An 18,783-nucleotide genomic window follows, 5' to 3' on the forward strand; every position below is an offset into this window, starting at 1 on the left:
TTTCTCAGAAACTGCAATAATTGCCACTGTAGGGTTAAGGGACATGGGACATTGCACCCAGACCACTTCAATGAGCTGAAATGGTCTGGGTGCCTACAGTGTCCCTTTAATAATATGTTTTTAAATTTGGAGTTTTCCTTTAACTCTGAGAATTTTCACACTTTTTATGTAACCAGTGCAGCATCAATCTCTGTCAAATCAAATATTTAATTTTTGTGCTTTTCAAACATATATTTTTTGTGGGAAATTCACAGATAGTGTTCGAGAGAATTTTCCAAGTCAGCCTGCAAATAATATGTATCTTACCTTTCCACTCTTTTCAATGCAAAGACTACTTATCCTGTTTTGCACATATGTCATATATCCTGTTAAACGTTCCCGACATACTGTAATATTATATAATCCTTGGACAGGTTTTCCATATGTATATCTAACAGAAATTGGAAAGAGTTAAAAAAATATATAAAAACTCATGAACATAGAACGTAGAATTAGTGCCAATGAATTCTAAAATCGTCATTTTAATGTGCTCTTCTATTTGTTTAATCTTTTATATTTATACATAATTCTAATGAAGGGTACTACACTATAGAAGCTTTTTTGTCCGTTTGTATTTTTTTGGGCCGTATCTACTACCTGCAAAATTGAGGACATCTCCCTCTAAGAGCAGCATTAGGACTTGAAATATGAAGACTTGTTTTGGATTTAAAAATTATGAGATTTATCCCTTAACTATTAATACATCTAAAAAGGGGCTGTTTTTATACATATAAATATATGTATTTATTTTATCTAGTATTACATTTATAGCGAGGTCCACAATATACCATATAACTAAGATTATATTAAGGTATTGAACATTTTGATGACAGTATTCTTTTAGGCACCTAATTGTGGAGAACTGTTCCAATATTTTTCTGCATTGAGCAAATCACAACCTGTTTGAACGATGTCATCAAGGTCATATGTGCATAGAAGGTCATCATGTCCAGCTAGGAAGAAAAGCTGAAAAGGTTCCAAGGACTTCAGAAGTACCTGGAGCACCACGTATGATCGAATGGGAGTGTCAGAGATTAAATAAACTCTGTTACCCATGTTTATTAAATTCGTCAGTTGGATATTCCCTATTATTCTCTAATTAAATGTTTTCCACAAAAAAGTAATCAAACCCACTACCGAAGAAGATTTGGCTGACCTTTACATATTTTGTAAATATAATATTTAATATTTTCAAAATTGTCTAGTCACAAAAAAAAGCACAATTTTAATCTATGACTTGTCATTTTTAGCTCCTTTGTCAATTTGCTACTACTAAGAGTTTAGTAAACCACCTGTTCTTCATTGTTGGAAAGGACATTTTCCCAGTTATTAGTTATGTATAGATTATAGTTTCACATTTTATGATAGCCACATTGCATATTGTTAAGATAAACTAGAAACGAGATTGATTTGGTAAGATTACTGCCATGAAATCTAGATTGGATGATTGACCTCACATTAAATGTAGACTGTAGACCCCTTTAAGGCTTACCTGCCACATATTTGAACTGGGACTGTTAAACTGTTAAACAGGACTAATTCAGGGAGCTCCACACTCACATCAAATTTTGGTAGTACTGTAGAAACAAGAAAGAAGATTCTTAAAGAATAAATGCAAATATGTAGAAGCTTAATAGACTCCAAATATGGAAAAAATAAATAAATAAGATGGGAAGTAAAGAACTGAGTGGTTGGATTATAGCTCACCATATTCCAACACAGCAAACACATGGACTTTTCCTTCAATCATTATTCTATAGTCCCCCAAAGTGGGTTCTTCAGAAAGGGGAAAAGATAAGTCAGCAATTCCTTCATTTAGTGTCACGTTTAACCATTGCCCGATCCGGTTCTTTCCTGGATCCTAAAATAGAAAATTACTTAACTCCAGTTCTATGCAGCAAACAACCCTCCACACTCATTCACAGACAAGATCCATTGGGACATTATACCAACGGAATGGGTGTGTTTCATTGCTATTGAACATTTATGGTGGCAGTAGTTACAAATTGTTGACTTATACACCTCCCTGCATGTCACTTACACAGCCTTCCTAAACGCTTACTGTAAATATAGATCTAATGTTTAAACTTACTTTTTTTGCACTGTCTGTTTAATTTAGAAGTTCTTATCTCCTGCACTGTTAATAGCCTTCTAGACCCTGCAGGATGCCTCTTGTATGTGAATAAAATCCAATTTACAGAGGAGATCCAAACTTTCAAAGTAAGTTAACATCTGATTGAAAATGAAACCATTTTTTTCATGGAAGCTGTGTGGATCAAAGCCAGGGGAGGTGTGGCTAGGCATCAATAGAAACAAAAGTGATTTAATTCCTAAATAGCAGAGAATTGAGAATTGAGACTCCAGGAGAGTGATCTATGCACCAAAACAGCTTCATTAAGCTAAACATATTTTAAATATCATATTTAAACTTCAAGCACACCTTTGTTTCACAAAAAGTAAACTATGGCATTGTTTCAAGCTCCCTACGCATTCTGCCCCTATCTCTTATCCATTAGAGTTGGTGTAACTGAATGTAAAATATAAAAGAGTAATTTGTACCTGCAGTTCGACAACTTGAATCTGAAATAAAAAGCAATTATACCAGATTAGTAAACTTTCTTGCACAATGGAAACAATATATTATTGATTGAAACTAGTTGTTTGTTTAAGCCCTCCGCTCTATTTAAGTTAATTATGTGCAGTGATTGTTACTGTGGTCTGATTGATGCTTTATTTTGTCTATATGTACTGGAAATGCTTCATGAGCTTTGAGTGAATTCCTGTTCTGTCAGTGCATCGTGACACTTGCAATGCAACAAATCACTGTCGCAAGATTTCAAACTCAGTGCTTCATGATACAGGCAATGCAAGGGAGGACAGAAAGAACAGGAATTTACACTCACAAATGGAAATACGTGCAGACAGTAGATTAATTTAATTGCATTACGTGTGTTTGTTTTGAGTGTGCATTCTTCACTATTACCTACACTCTGTTTCTATACTGTGAGTGTGAATTATTCCTTTGTGTACATGAATTGCACCTATAATTTTAAATAGTCGTGACTGTAATGGTAGACTTTTTTATAAAATTAATAATCTGTAGCGATTCGTCTAGCACAATTTTAAGTGAGATTGATATATTTTCAGCTACCAGTGCATGTCTGTGAGAAACACAGTGAGAACTGGTGCTGTTTTTTGTTACATTTCTTATTCGTGTCACAGCGTTTGCCACTTTTCCAAGCATTGCTTTGGCACCATCACTGCACCCATCTACACATTTGTCCAAATTTATACTGTTTGTGTTCATAAACATCTGGGTGTAGTCAAAGATGTTCTCACCAGTGGTATGAGTTTGTAAAGTTTCGCACAGAAGAAAGTCTTCTTTAATCCGTTTGTCAAAATTTTATCTAACAAAAACCACCAAAAGTTTAAGTGTCCTGCAACATCTGTGGACTTGTCTAATTGCAGTGATTACCCATCACATTGATGCAGTTGAGAAATTAGTTCATTATGGATGTCATCAGCAAGATCACGAATACAGCACAAAACAGTGTTGTTGGAAAGTGGAACAGCTTAATTTTTTTTTAACCCCTTAAGGACCAAACTTCTGGAATAAAAGGGAATCATGACATGTCACACATGTCATGTGTCCTTAAGGGGTTAAACTTCTCACTTAAAATACATGACACTATTTATTTTGCACATGGTTTTATTAGTGATTCCCTAATTGTGTGTGCTTCTCCAGAAAGTGCTCTGCAAAAACTCACTATGTAAGAAGCCTCCATGGCTTTTCATTATCATTTTTATATTTTTTGCTCATAAACTGCTTAGTCTTTTGATATTCCGAAGCTTTTGCTCAAAATGGCAACATAATTTAGCAGGTGCTAATTAACTGTTTGGTAGGGACGTGCATGGGCAAACGGTTTGGTTCAGCACTTCTGAAATCCGGCAATTCTGCAATTTGGGACTTCAGCAATTCGGACATTCGTAAGCATCCCTCTCTTGTTTTGCCACTTTTCAGAAATCCTAAGCACTTTGCCATAACAACCAATTACGCATCTGTAGGGCTCCCTAACCACTAACCCTACCCCTACACCTACCCCTAACCCTACCCCTTCCTCTACCCCTACCCTTACCCCTAACCCTAACCCTATCCCTAACCCTACCCCTAACCTTACCCCAACCCTGCCCCTGCCCCTACCCCTGATCCTACCCCTAACTCTATCCCTAACCCTACCCCTAACCCTAACCTTACCCCAACCCTGCCCCTACCCCTGATCCTACCCCTAACCCTATCCCTAACCCTACCCCTAACCCTAACCTTACCCCAACCCTGCCCCTATCCCTGATCCTACCCCTAACCCTACTCTAACCCTAACCCAACCCCTAACTCTAACCTAACCCTTACGCTAACCCTAACCATAACCATAACAACCACCTACAAATCTAGGATTAGGGTTAGGGGTAGGATTGTAGTTAGGGGTAGGGTTAGGGGTATGAGGTAGGGGAAGGGTTAGAGTTAGGGGTAGGTTTAGGGTTAGGGGTATGGTTAAGGGTAGGGTTAGGTGCCTGGCCTGCCACTACAACCACTTACACATCTATAGGGCTCCCAGTGCCAAGAATTAGCTTATTGGTCAAGATTCCTGTCATCATTCACGTAATTTTTCCTCTCTCTCTTGTTTTGCCACTTTTCAGAAATCCAAAGCACTTCAGCACTTCTAAAATTGGGCACTTCCAAATTACGGTTCGGTTCAGCACTTCCGAAATTCGGCAATTCAGCACTTCGGCAATACGGATATTCGGATGCATCCCGTCCGAATTTACATTCAGAATGAAACTAATTGCGCATGTATACTGTTTGACAATATTTTCTTGCAAAGTACGCATTGTGCTTTAGGACAATCTTCATTTCTGGCACTTGTGAATCCAAATGACAAGTAGCTCTCATCAAATGTTCTTTTCTATGTTTGAGAAGAAGATTGGCTGGCATTGGGTGCTTTTCTTTTTTTCTTTGACTTGTCACTTGTCTCTGCTATTTGAGGAGCAGTAGATTCAACTATTTCAGACATGTTTTCTGGATTTCTTGTCGTAAGCAGGATTTGGAGTCATTCTTTGAGCAAAATAGATTTGAACACTTTGATACAGATCTCCGTAACTCACTGCAAAGGATGCTGTGTTTTATAAAACTCGTAGCAAGATTTTAACGCAAATGCCTCAGTCTCTGAGTAAAAAGAACACTTTAATGCAAAGGATGCTGTTTGGTTCACAGCTCAGATTTGTGTGGCAGACGCAATGTTTCTTATATATATCTATTACATGAAATTATTTCTAAATAAGTTTAGCAAATAAAGTATGAGAAGCCCAATCCAAGTAACTTGTTTTCAGCTGCACACAGTCTCTAAAAAGAAGCCACAACGGTCACTAACTTAAGTGGCAAAGAAATAAAGTGTGTGAGCTGACAATAACAGAGTCTTTCATTGACAATAACAGAGTCTTACAATTCCCCTAACAGAGCCTTGCAATGCCCCTAACAGAGCCTTGCAATGCCCCTAACAGAGCCTTTCTATGCCCCTAACAGAGCCTTGCAATGCCCCTAACAGAGCCTTTCTATGCCCCTAACAGAGCCTTGCAATGCCCCTAACAGAGCCTTTCTATGCCCATAATGGAGCCTTTCTATGCCCCTAACAGAGCCTTTCTATGCCCCTAACAGAGCCTTGCAATGCCCCTAATGGAGCCTTTCTATGCCCCTAACAGAGCCTTGCAATGCCCCTAATGGAGCCTTTCTATGCCCCTAACAGAGCCTTGCAATGCCCCTAATGGAGCCTTTCTATGCCCCTAACAGAGCCTTGCAATGCCCCTAATGGAGCCTTTCTATGCCCCTAACAGAGCCTTGCAATGCCCCTAACAGAGCATTTCTATGCCCCTAACAGAGCCTTGCAATGCCCCTAATGGAGCCTTTCTATGTCCCTAACAGAGCCTTGCAATGCCCCTAACAGAGCCTTTCTATGCCCATAACAGAGCCTTGCAATGCCCCTAATGGAGCCTTTCTATGCCCATAACAGAGCCTTGCAATGCCCCTAATGGAGCCTTTCTATGCCCATAACAGAGCCTTGCAATGCCCCTAACAGAGCCTTTCTATGCCCCTAACAGAGCCTTGCAATGCCCCTAATGGAGCCTTTCTATGCCCCTAACAGAGCCTTGCAATTCCCCTTACAGAGCCTTTCTATGCCCCTAACAGAGCCTTGCAATGCCCCTTACGGAGCCTTTCTATGCCCCTAACAGAGCCTTGCAATGCCCCTAATAGAGCCTTTCTATGCCCATAACAGAGCCTTGCATTGCCCCTTACAGAGCCTTTCTATGCCCCTAATGGAGCCTTTCTATGCCCCTTACAGATCCTTTCTATGCCCCTAACAGAGTATTACAATGCCCCTAACGGAGCCTTTCTATGCCCATAACAGAACCTTGCAATGCCCCTAATGGAGCCTTTCTATGCCCATAACAGAGCCTTGCAATGCCCCTAATGGAGCCTTTCTATGCCCCTAACAGAGCCTTGCAATGCCCCTAATGGAGCCTTTCTATGCCCCTAACAGAGCCTTGCAATGCCCCTAACAGAGCCTTTCTATGCCCCTAACAGAGCCTTGCAATGCCCCTAATGGAGCCTTTCTATGCCCCTAACAGAGCCTTGCAATGACCCTAACAGAGCCTTTCTATGCCCATAACAGAGCCTTGCAATGCCCCTAATGGAGCCTTTCTATGCCCATAACAGAGCCTTGCAATGCCCCTAATGGAGCCTTTCTATGCCCCTAACAGAGCCTTGCAATGACCCTAACAGAGCCTTTCTATGCCCATAACAGAGCCTTGCAATGCCCCTAATGGAGCCTTTCTATGCCCATAACAGAGCCTTGCAATGCCCCTAATGGAGCCTTTCTATGCCCATAACAGAGCCTTGTAATGCCCCTAACAGAGCCTTTCTATGCCCCTAACAGAGCCTTGCAATGCCCCTAATGGAGCCTTTCTATGCCCCTAACAGAGCCTTGCAATGCCCCTTACAGAGCCTTTCTATGCCCCTAACAGAGCCTTGCAATGCCCCTTACAGAGCCTTTCTATGCCCCTAACAGAGCCTTGCAATGCCCCTAATGGAGCCTTTCTATGCCCATAACAGAGCCTTGCAATGCCCCTTACAGAGCCTTTCTATGCCCCTAATGGAGCCTTTCTATGCCCCTTACAGATCCTTTCTATGCCCCTAACAGAGTATTACAATGCCCCTAACGGAGCCTTTCTATGCCCATAACAGAACCTTGCAATGCCCCTAATGGAGCCTTTCTATGCCCATAACAGAACCTTGCAATGCCCCTATAAGAATCTTTCAATGTTCCTAACAGAGCCTTTCAATACCCCTATAAGAATAAGAAAGAAAGGCTGGGAGAGTCAGTAAAAGGTCTGTAGGCTATAGAGGTAGGGCCTGAACACCAGAGTAAGTAACTTAAAAAAAAGAAACAAAGTTTCTAGCCCAAAATGTTTGGATAAAAGGTAGTGTTTATTTCGTAGTCAATAAAGTAGGTTGTAGTAAGGCCAGGAGGTGGCAGTATAACCGTACGAGAATAAATGAGAATATGACTACATTTTAAAGGTGATTAATCACACAATATATATACAGTGCTATACAAAAAATATATATAAAAAGGGGAAAATAAAAAATATGTAGAAAATATAAATATGTACAGATGGTGGTAGTCCTAGAGCTGTGTAGCGGCAGTGAAGAGAAATCACAATATGAATACGTTTCTCGGTGTACTTCTAGTTGCTATGGGTGCCAAAAGGGACTGTCGACTAAACAATGCTCTAACTATGTATGTGGCTACCAGAGATATGTACAAGAAAGTCCTAAAGAGGACTGGGTGGTTAGAGAATTTCAATAAAGCACTCAAGTTGTAATAAAGTAGATGACACAGTGTAGAGGAATAAAAAGGTTAGATAGGCTAAAAAAAGATAGCTGTCTTGTGTCAGTTTTCCCAATTAGCTGTTTATCTGTCCGAGTGCAATTAAATACTGCTGAAGGAGTTTAGCTAATCTGTGCCTTCAAGGGCACCTGTGTTTACCTAAGGTAAACAAAATCTGGCTGTCATAAATAAGCAGTATAGAAGTGGTGTACAAGATACATCTAGCTGCTTAATGTTGTGCCTTCTGTGATAGAAAAGGTTACTAGCTGTCACTGAGAGATAGGAAAAAATGCCAGTCTATAAAGTTTAACTGTACTGTACCTTCGAGGGCACCAATAATGATAAGGTCTAAAGTAAGCTTTCTACAGCTAGTAAAGCAATCTATGCCGATCTGTAAGGTGATATCTGCTAATCTGAGTACTTGGGTTTACTGCGTCTGAAGAATAGAGTTGCCGGTAATCTGTGTAACCCGTGCAGATTGCACGGCGAGAGTGATCAGAGGGTCTGATATCTGTCTGGAGGCAAGCCACAAGTTTCTTTTTTTTCAAGCCCCTATAAGAATCTTTTAATGTTCCTAACATAATATTTCAATGTCACTAAGAGAGCCTTTCAATGCCCCTACCTAACAGAATCTTTCAATGCCCCTAATAGAATCTTTCAATACCCCTACCTAATAGAATCTTTCAATGCCCCTACCTAACAGAATAGTTTATTGCCCCTAACAAAATCTTTCAATGTTCCTAAAAGAATCTTTCAATGCTCCTAAGACAGTCTTTCAATGCCCCTTACATAGCCTTTCAATGCCCCTACCTAACAGAATCTTTCTGTACCCCTACCAGAATCTTTCAATGCCCCTACCTAATAGAATCTTTCAATGCCCTTAACAGAGTCTTTCAATGCTTCTAACAGAGTCTTTCAATGCTTCTAACAGAGTCTTTCAATGCCCCTAACAGACCCTTTCAATGCCCCTACCTAACAGAATCTTCCAATGCCCCTAACAGAGCTTGAACTCTCGGGTCCACTCTTTATCACTTTCTACCACGAGTGATAGGAAATGTCTGGCAGCAGGACGGGCTGTCTTACAGCAGGGCAGGTCAATATTTGCAGCTTCATGGCTAAGGGGACAGGGAAAGTGAACCCAGACCCCTTCAATGAGATGAAGTTGTCTGGGTGCCTATAGTGTTCCTTTAACAAGCGGGCTTAGCTCAAACAAAGGGCTTCCATATCCCCATAAAAAGTAATGGAGGCAGAGAGCAGTACCCAGAGGACCCAAATACAAAGTCAAATCCTCTCAAATCCTATAAAATACTACTTATACTGGCGCCATGGTAGTTGGAGTGTTCCTTTAAACTAGAATGTAAGTACATTTGTACATGACTCTCACCACTGTTTCTGTATATCCACCATGTCTTGTTGCAACTATTTGTTTATTAGTCCTGTATTGTGCATCTTTGGGGAACATATTGGTGCTTTGTAAGTATTAATAATAGTAACAATAATAATAATAATAATACAGAATGCAATGCCCTGCTCTATGCATGTATTACTTACCATATTTCTCCCAGGCTGGAGATTTTCTTTTAGGGAAATAATACGGAATTTCACTGTAAAATAATGTATAATATGACAGATGTTATTTGGTAAAATATAAAAATATAAAAAGCAGAGGGATTTTAGATCTAGACCAATAAACCTGATGTTGTTTATGTTAAGTCAGCTTCTTAAACTGAATAACAATTGGGCTCTTTCCACTTCAAAAGAAAACTACTTCAATACACTCATAACCACACACTCCCGCAAGCCCAAATGACTGTGCTTTTATCTCTCTTCTGTGCCCTGTCGTGCTTCCCTCTCCTACCAACTTGACTGCCACAAACCTTGCAACTCACTTCACTGAGAAGATTTCTACAATCAGGGAAGAGATCTCTCATCTATCTCCATCCTCTATCAAATTCTCCCCTAACTCCTCCTCAGCTGTCCTATGCTCATTTGCACCCGCTACAGCAGAAGAGGCTTCTGCTCTGCTCTGTTCCTCCCACCCCACCACCTGTTCCTTCGATCCTATTCTCTCTTATCTCATCCGCACTTTGTCTACTTCTCTTGCTTTGCCTCTTACTAAAATTTTCAATCTCTCCCTCTCCTCTGCCACATTTCCTCTGCCCTTCAAACATGCAACGGTAACCCTGATTCTGAAAAAGCCCAACGTTGACCCTAATTCCCCATCCAACTAGTGCTCTATCTCACTACAGCCGTTTGTCTCCAAGATCCTTGAGAGAGTTATGTATGCTATATTGACAGACTTCCTCGAATCCAACTCTCTGCTTGACCCGCTTCAATCTGGATTTCACGCGCGTCACTCTGTTGAAACAGCTGTGACAAAAGTATCCAATGATCTTATCACTGCAGAATCCCATGGTCACTACTCTATCCTAATTCTCCTCGACCTTTCTGCTGCTTTTGACAATGTTGATCATCAACAGCTTCTTCTCATGCTCAGTAATCTTGGTCTACAAGATACCGCTCTCTCCTGGTGCTCCTCCTACCTCTCCCAGTGCTCATTCAGTGTTTCTTTCTCTGGTTCTGCCTCTTCTCCCCAATCCCTCTCTGTTGGTCTGTCCTTGGTCCCCTACTGTTCTCAATCTACACTGCCTCCCTTTGTAAACTCCTCAGCTCCTTCAGCTTCCAGTATAATTTCTATTCGGATGACACGCAAATTTATCTGTCCTCCCCTGATTTCTCACCATCCCTCTTGACTCGTGTCTCTGACTGCCGCTCTGGATGGCTGCTCATATTCTTAAGCTGAACCTGTCCAAAACAGAACTTCTGGTCTTCCCTCCCTCAAGTGTTGCTACTCCCTTGTCTGTGTTCCTTTCAAGTCAATGGCACTACCATCCTTTCTACCTCTCAGGCTCACTGCCTAGGTGCTCTCTTTGGCTCCAACCTCTCCTTTACCCCTCATGACCAATCAATCACCAAATCCTGACACTTCCATTTGAAAATAATGTGTGCATCCAACCCTATTTAACGCCTGATACGGCAAAGGCGTTTGTCGATGCTGCAGTTCTCTCTCGCCTTGACTACTGTAATCCACTTCTCAGTGGTTTTACGTGTTCCCAACTTGCCCCGTTACAGTCTATAATGAATGCGGCAGGATTCTTCTTGTCTGCCAGCACCTCCCACGCTTCCCCTCTTTGTCAGCCTCTACATTGGCTTCCCTTAAGATATAGGACTCAATTTAAGATCCTGATAATTGCTTACAAATCTCTACACAATGCTGCTCCAACCTACTTATCCTCACTAATACAAATATGTACCATCTACTCCCCTACGTTCGGCCTGAGACCTACGTCTAACCTCTGTTCGTACTCCTACTTCTGATGCTCACCTTAAAGACTTCTCTAGGGCTGCACCGCTCCTATGGAATGCCCTTCCCCTCTCTGTTAGACTTTCACCCAATCTCCACTCCTTCAAAAAAATCTTTGAAAACTCACTTCTTTAGGAAAGCTTATGAATTCAACTCTAAACAGCTTTCCCTCCCGCACCCTGATTCCTCTCCTGAAACTGTCATCAAAACAAAACACTAATCCCTTAATGTACACTTGCCTAGCAACCTATATTTCTACGCTACCATTACCTTTTGTGTCACATTACTCCACTCCCTCTAGCATGTAAGCTCTCAATCCCCCTGTTCCTGTGTGTCCAACTCGTCTGGTTACACATACTTGCCTGCTAGTACACCCATTATACAGTGCTACGGAACTTGTTGGTGCTTTATAAATAATAATAACAATAATAACAATGAACATACACAGTGAATGTAGTTATGCTGACTATCTATGCTATACAGAGTATCCCTGTATTATAAACCATCTGGTCAAAACTTCCTTGTATGCTACAATGCAACCTTAAAGTTTGACATACAAATATTGCTGTAGACTATGGGGACAACAATTACAGCCCAGAAACAGAGGAGCAGATTGGAGCAGATTGGAAAATTGGCAGAGAAATTACTTATTCTACGGAATGAAAATGGAAGGGCTAAAGCAAAGAGGAAGTATTGTATTGCATTCATAACACATGCATATAGTGTAGGATTATAATAAAAGTGCAAACTTGATATGCCATTTACTAAAGTGTTTAAAAAGCAGCCTGAAACGTGCCACCTTTCATTTATGTATAATCTGGCAAACTTTTGCACTTGTATAATGATGTCCAACCTGCTAAGAATGTTGTATGAATATTAAATCTTTGTTTATTCTGACTCGCTCTGAAAATAGATAATTTTTCTGGTGCAAAAAGCTGAGAATATTAATAAACAGAACACTCTACATAAAAAGTAACACAGAAGACAATTACGACAGAAAAATTACAATGGACACAAACAGCAGAAAAGATTGTTAGATTTTAGAACTATTTGTCTCAGTATACATTAAATGCTTACTGATTCTGAGATAAAACCAGGACCCATTACCCCTTAAGGACCAAACTTCTGGAATAAAATGGAATCATGACATGTCACACATGTCATGTGTCCTTAAGGGGTTATTAAAGCAGTGATATAAACTACACAAAAGCAGAAATAACATAAAACATCCCCTTTCCATCATATTACCTGTTTGTCCAGGTTTATATATGTGCTTGTCAGTTTGGACCACGAGACTGGATCTTTGCCTCTTCAGAAGAACCTTAGCTTTATTGGATATGATTTCCAGTGGTGTCTTAATTGTAACATCTAAAGTAGCAACTTCTTCATTACCCCCTTTGGGATTTGGAGTCTGTACGAGATATAAAGTCGTACTAGGTTACTTGAGATGACACAACGGCCATTATTGTATTAATGAAGAAAAAAAAAAAAAGCATGGTGGGGTTTAGGAAGAATAAAAATATTTTAACATAAGCTTGCATTGGCAACCAGTTGTAGATACAGTTAGCTTTTAATTTATTAGGATAACCAGAGATCACACCTAATGTACACATTCTGTGAATGATTCAATCATTACCTTATAAAATTCTTAAGTACGTAGAACAACAAGTTCTCCTGAAGATTTAAGTAAATTTTGCAACTTTACAGGTTGATATAGTTATGAGTTTATAATTCAAATGTTGAGGTAAAATGTAGCTCAGACAACTTTTTTTTAACAAAAATGGGAACTAGTAGGTAGATCTCTGAACTGAGTAAATATATATTTCAAAGCTGTGTTAAATTAAAATTAATCAATTTCTGGTTGCCAAAAGTATCCAGACTATAACTGAATTACACTTTGCTTATTCAAGCAAATAGTTACATAGTTACATAGTTACATAGCTGAAAAGAGACTTGCGTCCATCAAGTTCAGCCTTCCTCACATATGCTTTTGCTGTTGATCCAAAAGAAGGCAAAAAACCCAGTCTGAAGCACTTCCAATTTTGCAACAAACTAGGAAAAAATTCCTTCTTGACCCCAAAATAGCAGTCAGATGTCTCCTTGGATCAAGCAGCTATTACCCCACTAATTAGAAATTGTATCCCTGTATGTTATGTTTTTGCAAGTATTTATCCAATTGCAACTTAAACATCTGTATAGACTCTGACAAAACCACCTCTTCCGGCAATGAATTCCATATCCTTATTGCTCTTACTGTAAAAAAACCTTTTCTTTGCCTTAGATGAAATCTCCTTTCTTCAAGCCTAAATGTGTGACCTCGTGTCCTATGTATAGCCCTGTTTATGAATAGATTTCCAGATAATGGTTTGTACTGGCCCCGAATATATTTGTATAATGTTATCATATCCCCTCTAAGGCGCCGTTTTTCCAAACTGAAGAGATTTAAATTTTTTAACCTTTCTTCATAACTAAAATGCTCCATTCCTTTTATCAATTTTGTAGCTCGTCTCTGCACTTTTTCTAGTGCCATGATATCCTTCTTTAGAACAGGTGCCCAAAATTGCACAGCATATTCAAGGTGTGGTCTTACCAGCGATTTATAAAGAGGCAAAATTATATTTTCATCTCGAGAATTTATGCCCCTATTTATACATGACAAAACCTTACTGGCCTTAGCAACGGCAGATTGACATTGCATATTGCTACCTAATTTGTTGTCTATAACAATTCCCAAATCCTTCTCGTGTGTGGTTATCCCTAGTTCACTACCATTTAGGGTGTAAATTGCTTGTGCATTCTTAACCCCGAAGTGCATAACTTTGCATTTTTCTACGTTAAATTTCATCTGCCATTTTAGTGCCCAGTCCCCCAATCTATCCAAATCCCTCTGAAGCAAGGCAATATCCTGCTCACATTTTATTACTTTACAAAGTTTTGTGTCATCTGCAAACACTGATACATGGCTTTCAATGCCCATTTCAAGATCATTTATAAATATGTTAAATAGAAGCGGTCCCAAAACAGAACCCTGAGGGACACCACTTACCACTTTTGTCCAGCTTGAAAATTTACCATTTATGACAACTCGCTGTACTCTATCCTTAAGCCAATGTTCTACCCAAGAACAAGAATATTCATCTAGACCAATTTCTTTTAGTTTGAAGACTAACCTATTGTGAGGAACCGTATCAAATGCCTTGGCAAAATCCAAGTAGATCACATCCACTGCAACACACTGATCTATATTGCTACTTACTTCTTCGTAGAATGCAATTAGGTTAGTTTGACATGACCTATGTTTCATAAAACCATGCTGATTATTGCTAATAACACAGTTCTTCACAATGAATTCCTGAATATTATCCCTTAATAGCCGTTCAAATAATTTCCCTGTCACAGAAGTTAAGCTCACAGGTCTATAATTTCCAGGCAAGGATTTTGAACCCTTTTTAAATATAGGAACAACATCTGCCTTCCTCCAATCCTCCGGTACAATACCTGAAATAAAAGAATCTTGAAAAATTAAATACAGAGGTTCACTTATTTCCCCACTTAGCTCCTTAAGTACTCGTGGGTGGATACCATCAGGCCCCGGAGCTTTATTTACATTAATTTTCTTTAATAGCTGTAGCACCTTGTCTCGCGTTATCCAATCACAAGTTATCTGCAAGTTTGTTGCAGCAATCATATGCATATCTCTTGCCATAGGATCCTCATTAATATATACCGAAGAAAAATAGTTATTTAAAATGTCTGCCTTTTCCTGGTCTTCATTGACTAACAGACCCATCTCTGTTTTCAGTGTACCTACGCTTTCATTTTTTTTTTTTTTAGAATTAATGTACTTGAAAAAATGTTTGGGGTTGGTTTTGCATTCTTTGGCTATCAATTTCTCATTTTCTAGTTTAGCCATTTTAAAACTAAATGTTGAATTCCAGTAGACAGACCAATTTCATTTGGAGCTCTGTTAATTACTGCAGGTCCAAACAAAGAAAGGACAATAACTCATTTGTTTGGATGAAACAATTTGATGTCTTCTAACTAAAAACAGCTGTTGGCATCTGTTTGGTTAATTTTTATATTTTCTAAATCCTTGTTAGTTTACAGCCTCTGGTGATGGCAATTACAGTAGAATCATTAACTATATACACTTTGTCAAAAGTTTTTATTCCATCTATTTATTTGTATTTTTGTTTTTATTATGTTTTAGATGTGTTTGCTAATTGTTGCAGTGACAATTTAATTATTCAGTTTTGTGACTGTCTCATTTTGTGAAGCCTTAAATTGAGTTTTACATAGAATATGAGAAAGACAGAAAAAAATAGATTTGTTTTTGTAATATATGAAGAAGAAATAAAATATCAGTGGTGCCTTTAAATTGAAGAATGGTGGATACAAATAGATAATCTTTTAATGCCACCACTCTAACAATTTTCTCCTAACAGATCCTCCGAAAATGCAATGTACAAAAACACCAGAAGGTGCCAAAACACAAATAAAGATGACAAATCTTGGAAGTTGATATACCCTGCTAGTCCGTCATTCGCTACTTCAGGGGCCAACAGATTCCCTTCCAGGTAAGTGAACCTGAAAGACTGATTGGGGAACTCATCCTTGGCAGTCCATGGATTCGAGATTAAGTGAGCAGAGTGTGCTTGCTTGATATGTTTCATCTCACTAAACTGCAGACTTCCTTAGGGGTGCCACTGGATCTTGATGTGCCAACTCCTCCCCCTCTAATGACAATTTGTACACAAAGCAGGGGAAGAGTCGTTGCCCTCACCAGTGGAACCCAAATTACTTTATTTATCTAGGAAATAAAGCACAAAACATACAAAATTGTATTCCATTTATTCCTAATGTTACTTCAATTCCCGTATTTAATTAATATTTATGGTATGTATTGATTTTTCATCTTTAATGGTGTTTTGACAAACAACTTGGATTACATACGGGATAATAGACATACAATAGAATAATGACAGAACAGAGGATCCTGATACCAAAATAACAGCAACACCCAATGTAATGAACTGTGTAAATATAACTGTGACCCCCAACAGAGAGCAGCCCTCCCTCCACTGCTTTGGCCCAGCCCTTCCCCAAAGAGTGCTGTACCTGGTGCTACCCACATGGAGACATCCACCAGGGATAGGCGTGAGCCCTAGCCGACACTATGCAACTATCAGGTGGCTTCACAACCATTGAGATTGTGCCGACCAATGGGAGAAGTGCTACAATTCAAATTGGTTTCACACCCTTTCTCCCGATTGGCCAGCAAAACACCTTCCCTTCCTGAATGCTGATTGGCCATTGTGTGTCCGCACCCTTTCTTCCGATTGGCCTGCAAAACACCTCTCCTCCGTGAATGCTGATTAGCCGCTATGTGTTTGCGCCTTTTTTCCCGATTGGCCGCTACTTTCACCTGCCTAAACCAAGCGATCTTGTTGAACTGTTTTCAGGTATGTACCTGGAAACACAGTGATTTTTCGTGTTCTGTACATCAGATCACTCTGAAATTTGCAGGGAACATAGCTCGGACCAGGGATGTAGGGCATGTGGGGATGCATTGCTGTATTCTGTGTATTTTGTGGGTTTTTGTGTGTCGGCTTCCTGTGTCTGGGAGATACCATTATCTCCCAAACACAGCGACGCTGGGGCGGGCTTATGGTTTACATTACTGTGAATGGAGATCCTCTGCAGGGGTCTCTGCATAAATACTGTAGATATGGCCTTCAATAAACAGATCCTGTTGTACCCTTTATCAAGTCTCGGCTGATGTTTGGGTAACCAAGAGCTCTAATCACCGCTTCGCTTGGGAAATGGGAGAATCACAACGGATATACTCAGTCAGAGTATAGGGGGTCCGTTACACCCCCAACGTATCGACCAAGGGACTTTCTCAAGAATTGACTAAGTGTTGTTTTGGATTTCTAATAAAGAGTACTTGTTTATGCGGAGTGTGCTTGTGTATTATATTACATAATTACATATAACATAATATTACATTATACTGTATTGATTAAGTCCTGAAAGAAAAAGGTATTTACAGTGAGCACTTTTTTGAATTGTAATCCATGCATTTCTATTTTTGTGCACCCTCCATTGCTTGATTGTTGCTATATGTTATTAAATGTACCTGGAATTGGATGCATGAGAACAGAGACTTCTGCTCCACGTCCTTCTCAATCAGTGTTGTGTTTCCATCGACTGTGATGAGATTGAGCGTGATATTGGTCTCCCCCTCAGCCCCTTCTACATGTAGACAAACAAGCTGAGAACGAAGTGCTTGGATCTCTGAAGGGATGATCACTGCATAATGTCTGGCCGGAGGAAAAAAAATGATAAATTAAAAGATAGGTGCTAGAATGGGCTTTTGTAAAAAATCTATACTTAGTACTGCTACTTGTTTGTTTATTTTATTTTTTTCATGTGAATCCAGGGAATTAATAATATCAACTTTGACAAGATGAAATGCTGAGTTGACTCCCCAGGATATATTGTAAAACTAACAAAATATAACCATTCCTGGTTAAATATTTTTAATTCATATTATTTTTAAATAAAAAATATAAATCAATGTGGTTCCTTTCATTGCTGACTTTTGTATTGACATCTACTTGTCGATAGATAAACCATATCATATAAATAAAGCTACATCTTGCCATGTTATTATTTCTAAAGACAGTAGAATTGTATTTTACCTGAAAGACTTTTAATAAGAACACAGAACACTTGCTTAACAAAAAGAAAAGACACACAATGTTTGCCCAAAATTATTCAGTTCAAACAACCAGGCTTTTACGTGCTACCAAACAAAATTGAAGTCTGAACAATATCAAACAGAATTTGGTGCAAAGTCAAAAAAAGCAAACACACTTTTTGTTCATTACGTGATCACACACAAATACTTACAATTTAGCTTCAGAGGACCAGCAGAAGCAGAAGATCAGGCCAATATAAAAAGCCCAGGGCACCATGGCGTGGAAGCTCTGTACTGCTACCCTCCAAATTACTTCTTTCTCTAGAACTCTGTGCAACAGATCAAAAAATGTCCAGCTCACCCCCTCCCCTTGCAGGCACACCCACTAACAAATGAACAACAGAAAGAACACAGGCTATAACAAAATAAATATTTACTAAGTTCAAAGTGGTCAGTCCAAAGTGTGTTTGCTCTATTGCTATGTCCAACCTTCTACCCATTGGACATTGAATAGATGAAGTGGACAGGTCTGATCAGGTGTTTCTGTAACAATCCAATTCTCAATGTTTTGTCATATCTTTTTGGTCTTTGTGTATTTACCATCTTGTATGCTGCCGTCTCCAATCTGAGTAGCTGAGCCATAGTTCTGGCCAGCTGTCTTTTAGTTCTGGCAAGGTCTACCCTGACGCATTTGAGTCCTGCTTTATATCTGAATTTATATTATTCCCTTTTATTAT

General features: G+C 39.4%; 1 protein-coding gene across 1 annotated transcript in view; it reads right to left on the reverse strand.

Annotated features, from left to right (window-relative positions):
• LOC134575461 (alpha-2-macroglobulin-like) overlaps window positions 1-18,373 on the reverse strand; it is a 128,485-nt gene extending 110,112 nt beyond the window's left edge. The window contains exons 1-8 of the mRNA XM_063434755.1: window positions 18,259-18,373; window positions 17,483-17,666; window positions 12,592-12,754; window positions 9,531-9,583; window positions 2,599-2,619; window positions 1,747-1,900; window positions 1,532-1,616; window positions 307-430 (exon numbers count right to left, since the gene is read on the reverse strand). Of these exons, the coding sequence (XP_063290825.1) occupies window positions 307-430; window positions 1,532-1,616; window positions 1,747-1,900; window positions 2,599-2,619; window positions 9,531-9,583; window positions 12,592-12,754; window positions 17,483-17,666; window positions 18,259-18,323 (849 nt within the window). The 5' untranslated portion in view covers window positions 18,324-18,373. The remainder of the gene's footprint in view (window positions 1-306; window positions 431-1,531; window positions 1,617-1,746; window positions 1,901-2,598; window positions 2,620-9,530; window positions 9,584-12,591; window positions 12,755-17,482; window positions 17,667-18,258) is intronic.
• Window positions 18,374-18,783: the final 410 nt, after the last annotated feature.

Source organism: Pelobates fuscus, chromosome 10 (genome assembly GCF_036172605.1).
Source record: "Pelobates fuscus isolate aPelFus1 chromosome 10, aPelFus1.pri, whole genome shotgun sequence".
Taxonomy (NCBI): domain Eukaryota; kingdom Metazoa; phylum Chordata; class Amphibia; order Anura; family Pelobatidae; genus Pelobates; species Pelobates fuscus.